The sequence below is a fragment of the Lepisma saccharinum genome, chromosome 4 (genome assembly GCF_977018435.1).
Source record: "Lepisma saccharinum chromosome 4, izLepSacc3.1, whole genome shotgun sequence".
Lineage (NCBI taxonomy): Eukaryota > Metazoa > Arthropoda > Insecta > Zygentoma > Lepismatidae > Lepisma > Lepisma saccharinum.
The window spans coordinates 114808250-114822669 of NC_139232.1; the positions used below are offsets into that span (position 1 = coordinate 114808250).

Below are 14420 nucleotides of genomic sequence, written 5' to 3' on the forward strand. Positions count from 1 at the left end.
CCCGCGGTTATTAATAAATAATACGTGGTGCTGGGTAATACGAAAGGTACTCGGAGGCACGAAAAAATAGTTTGGCTGAAGTTGTGCAATTATCTACGCACAACTGAATTTGTTCGAAGATTTTAAACAATGCATGTTTTCGTCTTGTGGTATATCTTTGTATCATAAGTGATGCAATAATATCATCACCAGTGTTGGAAAGTTCAGAGGTGATAATGATCACTTTCGTTTTGATGCAGGTACATTCTTAAATTAGGCAACACTGCATGATGAATGTTGCCACATCGTGTGCTGAAACCAGCTTTGCTAGCTTTCCCATAAGGCACTGGTGTACTTCTATCTCGTAGCCTAATCTCGTGGACGCTGATAAAGTAGCATTTTCGTGTATTTATACGTCTAACACGTCGGATCTGGAGTGAAATTATTTCTCGTACATTACGAGTAACTTCCATTCTCGTATCACATTCCCTAAACGCACGGCCTTGAAATTACACGGATGGCAGAAGTTCGCGCTGTTGCCACGTCGGAGCACAACCTCGTGTGTTCGGAGGTTTAAGAGAATGGAAGATCTCGTTGTTGAGTTGGTCTTTGTAATCCGTGTCATACAAACTGACAGTATTTGCCTGAAAGGTCAGGGATGACACAAAAGTGCTCCTGAGAAAGGTCGGTGTGACGCTCGAACTAGGCAACGCAGCTCGGTCGACGTTGCCACACAGTGCGCCACTTTTGTCCCACTCTCGCTTTGCTTCTCCCATATGTGGCAACAGCGCAATTCCGCCCAGCCGCCTATTTTCATGACCGCGCGTTTAAATATGCCTTCATGGCACGATGCTATATGTACGGAGAACGTTACATTTTACCTTATTCTCGCATAACTTTTTAAACAACTTCTGTTACATACTATTGTTAATTTAAGAGCTCGGATGTAAAGCATGGTAAGTGACATTTTGGTCATTTCTGAGTTCAATAAGAAAAAATGTTATTAGAAGCTACACTGTAGGTAAATTGTTTTCTTGTTGTGTTTAACAATTTGAGAAGGTTTCACTGAGTCCAATGCAAATTGTATGACATGGCAATTTCACTCGAAAATTGAAGGTGGCACATTTTACTTTGTAACTCAAAAATTACCAAAATGTCACTTACCATGTTTTACACCAGTCCCCTTCAATTAATATTTGTGTATTAAGTGTGGTGTTTGTCGTGCTAGCCGGAGCAAGAGATAAGCGAGGTATTCCGCTGTGGGTCGGAGGACGTACTGCCCCAGGCACTGGCATAGTGCAGCTTTGTTTACCTAGGTGGCAGCACCTTACACAACATCCCCCTTCTTTATTTAAGCTATGTTTGTTTACATATTCTACATAAATCTTACCTCCTATTACAAAACAGTTTAAACAAAGTTTTTGGCAAGTTTGAGGCACCAGTCTCTTCGGAGGCGTGGGTTCGAATCCCACCGCTGCCACCATGTGGTGTTTGTCGTGCTAGCCGGAGCAAGAGATAAGCGAGGTATTCCGCTGTGGGTCGGAGGACGTACTGCCCCAGGCACTGGCATAGTGCAGCTTTGTTTACCTAGGTGGCAGCACCTTACACAACATTAAGAATACGTTTATAGTGTAGAACTTTGCTTGTGGTGTGGTTTAGAACTGCAATATTGTTTTCTGTACCAAAATGAATGTTTTGAAAAGTTTCTCAAAATTCATTGCATTTATTACAACCCAAGAAAAGTGTTTTACAAAGTGAAAAGTGTACAAATAGTAAATAGTGTGAAATAAGTATTAGATAGAGTTGATAATTGTGTTCTCTTAATGCGTCTTCTAGGAAATAAATTTTGTGTCATAAATTCTGATTTCTGGAACGGATGCAACTACTGCCTTTGCCTGCCTCCTGGTATGAAGGCATGTACCACTGCTAAATGTTCACCAGAAAAGAAAAGTAAGTGAATAATCTTAATAAGTTAACATTTTGAAATATTCACTACGCATGCATATAGGTGGGACACTTCTCGTGTTTCAGTACTTCTGCGTTTCGGAATTTTCATGTGACGTAGGTTGCAAACTTGCTCAAAACGACAGATTTGGAGTGTATTTTAATATTAAGACATCCTACGTAAGTCAACATGGGCAATTAATATGTGTCAAAACCTTAAAATTAAAATAATGACTTTTCAAAGTCAAGAGCCTTCACCAACTGACGTCATCTAATCGTGTCGGGTGAAAGGATGTGCTAAGAAAATTTCACCTTGACAAAAATTATAAAAATGCACCTTATTAGGGGAAATAGGGGTCAGCCGAGAAAAACTTAAATTAGTTCGAAATAATTGAAAAATCTAATTTACTTCTTAGAAATGCGTGATAGGCCTGCGTTGCTGTGAAAATAAAACCTTAACTTTCATTTTGACGAGTTGATTTACTCATAACGAAATCTACTATATTCAATTCTTACTAGCCAGAGTATAATGTTCAATGAAATCCTTAACTAACTCAATGCCTAAAAGAGCGTTATAGCAATATTCACATTACTTACTTATCCGGCACTACAGTTCTGGATGAACCTTGGCCTCCTCAATTACAGCTCTCCATTCTTATCTATTCTTTGCAGCATTTCTCCAATTTCTAACTCCTAGGGTTTTCAGATCTCCACTTCATCTAGCCAGCGGTTTCGTGGTCTTCCTCTTTTTCTTCTCCCTTCCATCTCGGCACGGTGAATAGCTCTTGGTATCTCTCCCTCTTGCATTCTCTCAATATGTACCATCCATCTTAATCGATTTGATTTTACAAATCTCGCTATATCTTCCATTTCTAATGTATTGTCTATTTCCATATTATTGCGTATTCTCGACGTCTTTCCCTCATTGACAGGTCCATAAATTCTTCGTACTATTTTTCTTTCGAATACACGTAGTTTGTTGGTATCTTCGGTACTAATATTCCAACTTTCTGATCCATATACTGCAACTAGTATTATTAGTGTTTCATATATTTTCTTTTTTGTTGATATTGATATTAGTTGAGATTTTAATAGTGAGAGATTTGCAAAGTATGCTCGATTTCCTACCATAATTCTTTTTTGTATCTCTTGAGTAACTCTATATTATTATTAACTATTGATCCAAGATAGACAAAACTTTTAACCCCTTCAAAGTTATAGTTGTCAATTTTTAGATCTTGTATACGATTTCTTCATTTCCTTGCAGCCATTTTCAGATATTTTCTTGTACTTTCATTAATTTAATGAATTTAATGAATTACTTTCAGCAATTTTCACATACATAGCTTCAAATAAATTCTCAAATACTGAGACACTCATATTATGCTTACACGGCCCATAATGTCTCGAATCTATTCATGGGTCATAATAAGTAATAACGTATTAATGATCATCATCTTTTCGTAGAGAAGAAATTGGTTTAGCTGAAACATCAACATTTCTGTTAGAGCAATTCAGGTCTTAAAAATGTTCTGCAATTATTGCACGGCTCTACAAGATGAGTAATAAGACAATAAAGTGAGGTCAATTTAATTTATTATTTTCAGAAAATTAAATCGAATATAGTTTTAAAGAATGGGAAAGTACGATACGAACCTCTGTTTTTTATTTTATACGCTACAATTCTAAACGATATTAGCTCTATCAATGTATGTCAGTTCGCCTATCATTTATATTTTTTGTATAATTTTTAAATATTTCGATTAATTATATTAGCAATAATTAATTACAAAGAAGTCTATGATATTAAAGTAGTAGATATTTAACTTAACGTAAATTGTTATCTTTCACAGCAACTAGCGAATCATGTAAGCCAGGCACATCCTTCAAAGAAGGGTGTAACGTCTGTACTTGTACCCGAGAGGGTTTGAAATCATGTTCCGCCAGGAAATGTTTTGACGACCTCCAGAACGCACTATCATCAAGTCGTAAGTCCTGCATTTTTATTATTTCTTCCTCTTATTTTGAATCTGTAAATGCACCATGTGCTCATGTACTGTAGACGTGTTTCCGCATAGATTACAGCTCTTCTGCTCATGGGCATTTATATTTCTTATCGTATAGATTTACAATAATATCTTCCTTTATATTTGATTCGCTTTCATTCTTTGACCATCAATAATAATTTGAGCAGTATTGGTAATAAGTTTATATCCTTTTCTAATTCTTTTTTTGATTGTAGCATTTACTATGCTTTCTGCATGTTTTATTGAAGACGGATACTGAACCACTTTTTATACAACATAGCGTAAGTTTTGATAGAATTATTTTTAATTACGCCAAAGACGATATGTAATAACTTATAAATAAACACGATCACTGTAATACATTCGTTTGATTATAGAGATTTTTAAAGTAAACTACCAATTTTGCCTTTTTCCTTTCACATTGTCAGGATGTTGCTAAATATTTTATAGAATATCCGCAACTTGTTTCAATGTTGCTTAATCAGCCAGATCTTTTATATGATCTTTTATATTAGCTATCATATGATAAAATGCATTTGTGACAGATCTATGCCTTATACACTCTGTCTCGGGAAGTTCTGGAGCAAACGAACGAAAGCAAGTCTGCACAAGTAGTGACTCAAGAAGTTTCAACCAATCAACGCGGGAGAAGGGAAGTGAGTGCATGGCAGCGAAAACGCGGCTGCTGCACCCCTTTGCTCCTCACGCTCGCTTTCTCCCCTTCTCTACCGTTGTGTGCAGCCATGCTCCACAGACTCACGAGACAGCAGTTATCTAACGTAACCAGGTCCCTCGCATCAACAGCCTTCAGCTATTGTGAGCAGACGCAGAAGTCCACAACGCATGCTATTGAATATTTCGCTGCGCAGCTAACTTTGTATGTTCAGTGACAAGCTCACAGCTAAATCCATAGCAGTTGTGAGCTGTATATCCGCAGAAGGCCATGCCAGAAAGAAAAAAATAAAAGTTTTTAAAAAAGGAAAGCATTAAGAGACAAAGTTTAGATATAAGCACCCTCATCATTTTAGAGTGCAAGACTTATCCTACTTGCTTTCATAATTCTATCCATACTTTCTTCAAAATCTTTTGCTACCACTGTCGATCTCAAAACACACACACCTTGCTCGTTTTAAGTTTCTAGATAATAACTGGGGCGTAACAATTCATATAATTACAATGCATCTATACTTATTTAATATTAGTTTCCCAAGAGTTTAATATTTATCCGACTTTACTGTATTTTAAGGCAGATCCAATGATGGGATACAGAGATGTACTCCTAAAACCATGTACAAGAGGTTCTGTAATACGTGTCTTTGCCTACAACAGGGGATAGAGGTGTGCACTGCGTACCCCTGCGCTCATGGAAAAGTAAGGGATCAATTTGACGCATCAGCTATAAAAGTTTGAGGTAAACGATTATATATTCTAAGAAAATTATACTTTTTCTTCCAAGTTGACAATTCACCTTAATCTTACCAATTTAATACTATTTTTTCTCTCTGACACATATCCGTTAGGGACTAAGACTGGTGTCGATATCGTTGAGGAAGAAATACTTACGGACTTTTGTAATAATATTTTTTTGTATTGTTTATTACAAATAGATAAATGGTATGGAGATGGTCGAATCAATTTTTGTTTCTAATCTATAATATTGCTCAACAAGAAGGTAAGTAATTTGAAAGAATTGTCTTCTCTTGTATTTGTGATCCAAATGTTTCAAAAATTGGTCCATAAACTCGTACCATATAAACATAGTTTTGACCAAGAGCTCACATAAATCAGTCTAACCTTGTTTTATCTGCACATTTACAGGAATATCACCATGCTGTGAAAATTCATTATTGAACTATGAACCACGTTGTTTATACTTACCTCGAAGTAAGGGTACTCACTAACTCACAATTAAACTTATATATCGATAATTTCCGTCTCTTAACTACAATCTGTGACTTTTATTTCATTTGCAGGTTACAAACCTACCATAGCCAACTGAAGAAGTCTTTTGACAAGAATTCTGTCAAGTATGCAAGATATGTGATTCAACATGAAATGTTCAATAAATTAATAAATATTAGAAGAAGACGCCAATTAGTTTTACGGTAACCCTTTTCCTTGTCGAATGAAATAAAAAAGTAAAGTGTTCCCCTGTGCTAAGCACCACGCCATGAAGGCGTATAGAAGGTGTGGAGGTAACGCCCCACACTTACTTGATCCGGTCGTGAGTACGGGTGATGTGCAGCATCACGCCCCTGACCGCCTTTACCCCCCAGGGTTTCCCATGTCATTCGACGCTTGGTGGACGCCGGGGCCGCTTCCAACGTTAGAAAAGTTCCCGGATTTGAACCGGCCGGAGATCGAACACGGGACCTTTAGCATGGTAGTCAGACGCGTTACCGACTTTTTTTTTCACATTTCATTCACTCATATCATTTAATTCATATTTCAATTTCAGGACTTTTTCAGGACAGACAATCACAATCATCCATGTCCGAGCCAGAATTCGAACCCAGGACCCCCGGCGTCTCTGAACCACCGGGGCCTGTTAAAATACCTGTTATGCAAAATTGTATTACAAGAAAATGAATATTATGTTTAGCTACTTCAAAGGTAGTCAACTAATTTTTAAAAATAAGAGCAATGATGTTCGCAGTTTTGTAGAACTCTAACATTAAAAGAGTAGCTATATTATTACAATATTTCACTTTGTTTTTAATTTTGGCTGAATATATTTTTTCACATAATCAGGGTGGCTACAAACAAGCAGAAATGAAATTCCCTGGCTTTTCCAGGTTTTCCAGGACAAAATTTACATTTTTCCCTGAGAATTACAAACTAAACTAAATCGATGTTTTTGTAAATGGAAATAACGAACTAATACAGATCCAGGTATGGATTTGTTAAGTACCAATATTATCTTCTAAGAAAATGACTTAATTTCTCTATTCTCTATGATTTGAATTCAAACTGCAAAATAGTGAATTTGGAAAATTATTACAATTCACAAGCTAGGGAAGGATTACAGAATATTATCATACGCAGTAAGTTTAAAATTATATACTTGATTATTTTTAAAGTTACGACTAAATGAGATTAGAGTGAAGAGTGATTGATTAAAAAATACATTTTGTAATTTATCAGTCTTCTTCAGTGACTTGCACTGAGGAGTAGCTAGTCTAGCAGAGATAAATCAATCAATCTCATGTCTCTAATTATTTTCAAATCACAATATTTATTATCTTGAAGCTTTAGTTCATATGCAAAATTTTTTCCACGCGCTTCTCGTCCCTCGATGTGATCAGCTGGCAAGGCTGAATACCCTAGCTGGCTCTTCTTCCGCCTTACGAGATCCAGGTATAGACAACCGCCCGAAGGGAAAGGGAAGATTTCTGCCTTTATCTCCCTTGCCCCCCGCTCCATTTGTTGAAAGCCCGTGGTTTCAGGTCGTCCAGTCTATCTCCTATAGAACAGATACGGGATAGGTTTCCCTTCGATTCCTCTGTAAATCCTCTAAAGAACTCAGGGGAAAATTTTCTGCAGTACTTATGTTCTCTGTATTTTCACAACCTCTTAAACGTTGTACAATATGTATGTATAAAATGGGATGTAGTTTTATTTGTATATAAATGGGAACGTACTTGTATTATGTGCAGACAAAAATGTTATGGTTTCTTTTCTTTTTTCAAATATCGAATATATAATGATTAAGTAACAAATATTTGCTCACGCTCTTTCTCGCTCTCGTTTTAGTAGTATTTTATTTAAATATACTAATAATTTGACCTTCAATAAAAAAAATGGGTAAGCTAAACAGTTATAAACACGGATGTATTAATTTGGGCAAGAAAATGCGCGTTATAATTGTTGTCGTTGGTTTGGTTTATTATACTTCACCTTTCTGCCACATTTGGTTATCGCGAAAATGAGGATGAGTGATGATATAATGAAATTGATGAAGGGACCTCACAAAGAACAACTTAGGCCGGGATTAGAACCCGTGAAGAGCGCGCATTCTTGTTCGACGTGTTGTACTCTGCAGTGAATAATGAAATAATTTGGAATGTAAAATGTATCCCAGAACTAAAAAAGCCAATGAATATTGTTGAAGAAACTACAAAAAAGTGTGTTTTGTTACCTGTTCATCCCCTCTAATATATTTAATTTTTGCCACCTTCCATCATTTTTTATAGCTGTATAGATTTAATCGCGATAAGTAGCTAATGAACTTATGGAAGTCACGAGGGACAACCATAAACCGAGAACTCTGGACTCCTGTTTTCACAGTGCCCTGCAGATGCACGTTGATTAAATTAAACGGATGAAAGTGGTTACAAAGGAACACTCATGCACAGGCCAGGGCTCGAGCCCGCATCCTTCAGTAACGAGATCGTGAGATGAAGAAATTAGGGAAATCAAGCAATGCAAATTTTTTGGAAAAACGTTAATCATATGCAAATATGGTGTTTCAAAAATCCAATTGAAATTTACGTATCACTGAGTAAATACGCAGTTTGCTTTACCGATACCCAAGTATCCGAATAGTTAGAGCTTTCCACTCATTTTTTTGTTGTCGGCCGACTTCCGTGGGGGAGTGCAAGTGGCCCCGGATCGGTACCAGGTGGACGCACATAGTGGTTTGGATCCCACTTTAAACTGTGGGTCCAGTCCCGATTAGCTTTTATGTACATAAAGTGGACTTAGACACCAAATTAACCAACCGCGGGTTAGTGGTTATCACTGCACGCTATGACAGCAGGAGTTCCGGGTTCGAACCCCGACCTCGGCATGGGTGTTTTTTGGGTTTGTATCTTCATTAATTGTATTGTACTATCTTCGCGATTAACCAAATATGACAGCGACGCTAAGTAGCATAAATCAAATCATTGATTGATTGTTTCATTTCGTTTGTTTTACTTCGCTTCTCCTACACTTTTGGCTAATCGTCAAGATGGTACGATAAAATTGATGAAGGGACAAACACAAATAACACCCATGCCCAGGTCGGGGTTCGAACCCGAGATCTCTGGCGTAAAAGTCAAATCAACATATTTTGGATTTTCGAAAGTGGGTGGGATTAACGTGTGCTTCTTTTCAGTAGTGCTTCCTCATTTTGCAATCCTTTCCTTTCTTTGACGTTCTATTTTTAGGAATACTGGGCCCTTAAGGGGGGAGGTGGATTATGACCTACACCAACATCCCTTGGGCACACCACTGATTGCTACCCCAAGTGTCGACATCACCGCACGTCACTGGTCTTCTTATGCATTCTCGGTATTATATGTTGATATTTGCACTGAGGTTTGGAACCCTCTGCTTGCAAGAACCATGAGTACAGACTCATTTTTCGATGCATAAAGCTACTTCTCTCTTCTCTGTAAAGCAAACAACTTAACTCTTATATATAAGTGAAACAATTGAATTGTACAAAAGAAAGTGTCACATTTCCTTACATTATCAATGGGATTTCTGCTTCAGTACAGTATATCCAAGTGAAGTACTGTGAAACTGTACATGCAGTTATACCATTATTGCTGACTAAAAGGGTATGTAGGTATTAGAAATTTATAGAATTGCATTGTATAGGTACCTGATTTAGCTAACCACACATTAAAACATTAACACTCTGTTTATAACAGCTTCTGAAAGTTCATATACGAGGGGCGTCATGAAAAAAGCTCCAATGGTGCCTATACGCAGCACTAGTGGTCGGAGAGCGACACACACAGATGCAGGCAGAAAGAAGTGGCATGTAGATGTAATCTGGTACAGTTGCAATGCAGCCGTTTTAGGACAGTTCTAGGTTAAAGTTGCAGCTCTCATACAATCTCCCACCGACTGGGATGTAGCCTACGTGTAGTAATCAGATTTTTGCACGCTCAGAATTTGGCACAGAGCCACCAGCAATCGTGTAAAGTGTGCAGACCGGACGTCGTGAGTGATAGTATGGTCAGACGATGGTGCAGACAATTCACGGAAGGCCAATCGAATGTGCATAACCCCATACAGCTGAGTACACGCAAACCCTTTGCATCACTTCAGGTGAGATATATTGGATCACCACTCCCTATACAGCCCTGGCCTTGTATGTCTCTTTGTTTTAACTGAAGAGGTTTCTGGCAGGACAAGAATGTGACAGCTACACTGCGGTAGAGATAGCCTAGTTCCAGTCTTTCCTGTCATACACATATACCATGGGCATACAAAATTTAGTGCCATGCTACGACAAATGCCAGAACGACGGTGATGATTATGTCGAAAATTAAGTTAGGACTCACTGTTACTTATGCAAAAATTTACAAACGATATTCTTGTTTTATTTATGCCTAATCGGTAGGGACCTTGATTTTTTGTTATATTTTTTAAAAAAAAAAGTTTTATTTTTTATTATTCGGTGCTATTTTTCCCTAAATTCACATCATCATTTTAGCGCTTTATCTGGCAAATATCTTAAATTATACCTTCATGGCGTTTTTAAACTAGTATCAAATTGTAAGTCACATGGCCTACGCCTCTTCGTGAGAGTTTGATATCTTGAAAGTTATTTTCCATACCCACTTTTTAATTTTAAGGTAAGGGTTTTAGATAATGGAATTTTCCCCATATATACTGAAGGCTGCATAATGACCATAAGTGGCGACGCACCCAAAAATTTTAAATCAAACAATCTCACGTGACAGATACCAATATATTATGGCACCAAAAATTGGCATTATCTTTTTTTGACTTGTTAGTGTTACGTTTCTCAAAATTCGCGTTTTTGTTTTAGAACATCTATCTGCCAAATATACCGAAACGTAATACTCCATTGTGCTTTTAAACTATTATTTTAAATTGTAGGACACATGGTCTACGTATTTTTGTAACAGTTTGATATGTTGGAACAGATTTTTTGAGGCAGTAAAAGTAAAGTGCTCCCCTGCACTTTGCCATGAGGGAGCTCCACACTTTATTGATCACGGCGGAAGGTGGGGGTGATGTGATCAGCACTACGCTCCTGGCTACTTTTATCCCTTAGAGTTTCCTCCAGGTACCCGCTTGATATGACGCTGGGTGGGCGCCGGATCAGTTTGAATAGGTGGAAAAGTTCCGGTTCTCCCCCGCAGGGGAATGACCCCGGGTCTCTCGCATGTTAGTCAGACGCCCTAACGACTAAGCTCCATTATTTCTCGCTCAACAAATGCCGATGGTGCGCATTTAGCTTGGTAATAATTCAAAACACATCTCGCGCGACAAGTACTGAAGATGCTGCTCCCGTGTGACGGTAGATACGCACTCGATCTCCTGTTAGAACCTTGCCACTTTGCTCTATGCAAATGGTTTTGATAGAAGTTGAAAAATCGTGGGAAATACATGATTTAATGTGGCTTTCGGAATTATTCCATGTATAATAAGCATTTTAGTTTACTCTTGAATAAAATGTTGGAAAACTTGCACGTTCTATGTATAGGGTTGGAAATAACCTTTTGCTAGGGGTCCACAGTAAAAAGTAACAACAATTAAGAAATTATGGTAATACCAAATGTTTACTACGACAATTGTGGTTACAAAAACAAAATTAAAAGTTAGTATGTCCACCGTTTGCTTCTCTCACAGCACGAAGACGATCAGAAGATTCGCAAACAGTCCGTATTCCATTCCATGTCACGGAGGACTTGTTCCAAATGTGGAAGGAGTGTTGGCCGGGAATAGCGGTCCTGTTCGCGTTCCACTGTCATCAAGGACTCAACTGCGTCCTTCAGAATAGCCCCAAAGTGCTCCGCTGCATTCAGGTCCGGTGATGCACCCGGCCATTCAGAACTGCTGAAGAAGTCAATGTCACTTCGCCGAAGAAGGTCTTGGTTTTAGCATTTGCCTTGAAGCAAGGTGCTTTGTCGTGAACTAACTTTTAATTTTGTTTTTGTAACCACAATTGTCGTAGTAAATATTTGGTATTACCATAATTTCTTAAAATTTCTTAATTGTTGTTACTTTTTCCTGCAGACCCCTAGCAAAAGGTTATTTCCCACCCTGTACACAAACATGGCCTAGAAAAGACAAGAATGTTTGATTTAATTGAATTTTTCGTTGTTTTAGGACATCTTTTTAAAAAAAATCGCTAGAAACGCCAACAATTCGCATTTTATGCCAAATTCGCATTTCGAACGGGCGAAAAATGTGTCCAGACATCACTGCACATTCATAAACACAACTTCGCAGCAATTAACATTTTTCACGGTTTTGGCGTTTGCGAAAAATCAATGTCCCTACTAATTGGAAATTACTTTCTGGCCACCCCTCGTATAAATCAGTAGATGGAAAGTGAAAATTTAGCAGGGCTGGCAGAGAAAACTCAATTCTTGAAGAAAGTGATTTGCATTTATGATTGAATGATTCGAAAATATGGTATTAAAATATTTACGTATATGTTATTAGTATTTTATTCCATAATATTGGACATTAACTTCACTCAGTGAGAGATTAATGACCATCCCTCACGAGTTTAAACAGATAGGACAGAGTGTGGCGTTAATTTCATTGCAGAACTAGTGTTGCAGTTAACACTAGTTGGACAAAAAAAGCAATTCCCTAGTTGGATTAATTTCCCTGGACGTATGCAAAGCCTTCGATATCGTTGATCACAATTTGCTAATAGAAAAATTAAAGAACAGATTTGGTTTCAATAGCAAAACAATTCTCTGGATGGAAAGTTTTCTCGCAAATAGAAAAATCTCAACGAATGTAGGATGTTCACTTTCCACCGAGCAGTCAGTGTCTGCAGGCATTCCACAAGGCTGATAGATATTACCCTTAATGACGCCAGAGTACCTTTGAGGAATCATTTAAAATATCTCGGAATCATTATCGACCCTCAGCTAAATTTTAATCTTCAAATAAATAACTATATTCGTATAATCTATCACCATATTTACATATTTCGAAAAATTCGTAAATATCTCAATAGAAATCTTAGTAGACATTTCTACCTTTCCTTTATTCGTCCCGTATTCTTGTATGGTGCTAGTCTTATTTTTGGCGGTAACTTAACTCATCTGAAGAAACTTGAGACAATCCAAAGCAATTGCTTAAGAATCATACACATGCACCCCGAAGAATATAATTCCCAACAATTGCGCAAGATTTACAATATACCCACAGTCACTTCGAGAATACATTACATCTACCTGAATAAGATATTCCATAGTATACATAACAAATCATCTCCATTGCATCATAGGATTAAGCTCCGCTCAGAGTTCAGCACCCGAAACACCAGATCGTCCTTACATAGAGACCTTGTAATCCCCAAACCCAACAAAAGCAGATTTGGTCAGAAGTCTTTCTCGTACTTAGCAGCGGTAACCTGGAATTCACTCCCGACGAAGGTCAAACTCAGTACCAGCAAAGCGCAGTTCTGTCGTCTTCTACGTTCATATTCCTATAAATTCTAACTCCAGTAATATTATTTTCAGTGCTTCCCCCCCCCTCCTCACCATTCCCCACCCACATACATATATTTTAAAATTTTCATCGCTGTACTTCGAACAGCAATTCCATACACACTCATATCCAAACCTACACAACTTTACACTTTCTTTTCTTCTAAATGTGTATAACTCTCAAACTTTCTCTATTTCATTGTTACTGTAGAACACTATATATACTAATGTAAATTCATCACATTTTCCTTATATGTAGCTTTTGCATATTTTTTTTTACTATATAGGGCATCAAGTCATTATTTGTATTAATTTTGTTCAAAATGAAATGCTGTATGGCTTAATTGTAACCCTATGGAGATAATAAATAATAATAATAATAATAATAAATAATAATTTGAGGTTGGGAGCATGCACTTGCCAATTTTTATAACGTTTACCAATGCATATTTTTATGTTTCACTTTTTCGTGATAGTATTCAATATATATCCCGTTTTGTTGGATTCTTCTTGATATCTATGAACGGTGCAATGTCATTGTAAACGTATGTTAACTTATGCGAAACCAGTAATACGTCAGGATGATGAAATAAAACCTTCGTAAGCACATTAAATAAGGTGAAGTGAGCCAGAAGAGTAATAAAATTCCATTCGCAGTCTAAAGCTCTTCTTGTTTATTCATGTGATTTTTGTTGGATGTTGCAGTTCGAAGACATCCAACAAAAATCAATTCCATACGAGTTCCATGCAAGAAAAAATTATAATTCAGTGCATTTTCCATGTAATATTTAGAGGCTTAACGCATTTTTCTGCCAATCCGAAAATTTCTCTCTCTCCTCCTGTCATGACTGGCTTCTGACGCCGTGGTTGTGTTGTGCATAAAAGGGGCCTAAAACTTGAGGCCGAAACTTATCAACAAGATTTCTTGTTCCCGTGCAGAGTTCCATAACGATATCTTAATAAAAGAAAAAAAAAAAGGTCAATGAAGACAAAATTCCCTGACATTTCTCTGATTTTTTTTGACACCTCAAATTCACTGACTTTTCCCGGT

At 37.3% G+C, this 14420-nt stretch overlaps 1 protein-coding gene and 1 long non-coding RNA gene across 2 annotated transcripts in view; one reads left to right on the plus strand and one right to left on the minus strand.

Annotated features, from left to right (window-relative positions):
• The window catches only part of LOC145986511 (uncharacterized), a 29735-nt gene extending 23696 nt beyond the window's left edge, over nt 1–6039 (plus strand). Inside the window, exons 6-9 of the mRNA XM_083120599.1 lie at nt 1816–1929; nt 3777–3911; nt 5197–5361; nt 5924–6039. Of these exons, the coding sequence (XP_082976725.1) occupies nt 1816–1929; nt 3777–3911; nt 5197–5360 (413 nt within the window). The 3' untranslated portion in view covers nt 5361; nt 5924–6039. The remainder of the gene's footprint in view (nt 1–1815; nt 1930–3776; nt 3912–5196; nt 5362–5923) is intronic.
• Nucleotides 1–14420, minus strand: part of LOC145986814 (uncharacterized) — a 268487-nt gene that overhangs the window by 90512 nt on the left and 163555 nt on the right. The gene's annotated exons all lie outside the window — the stretch shown is intronic.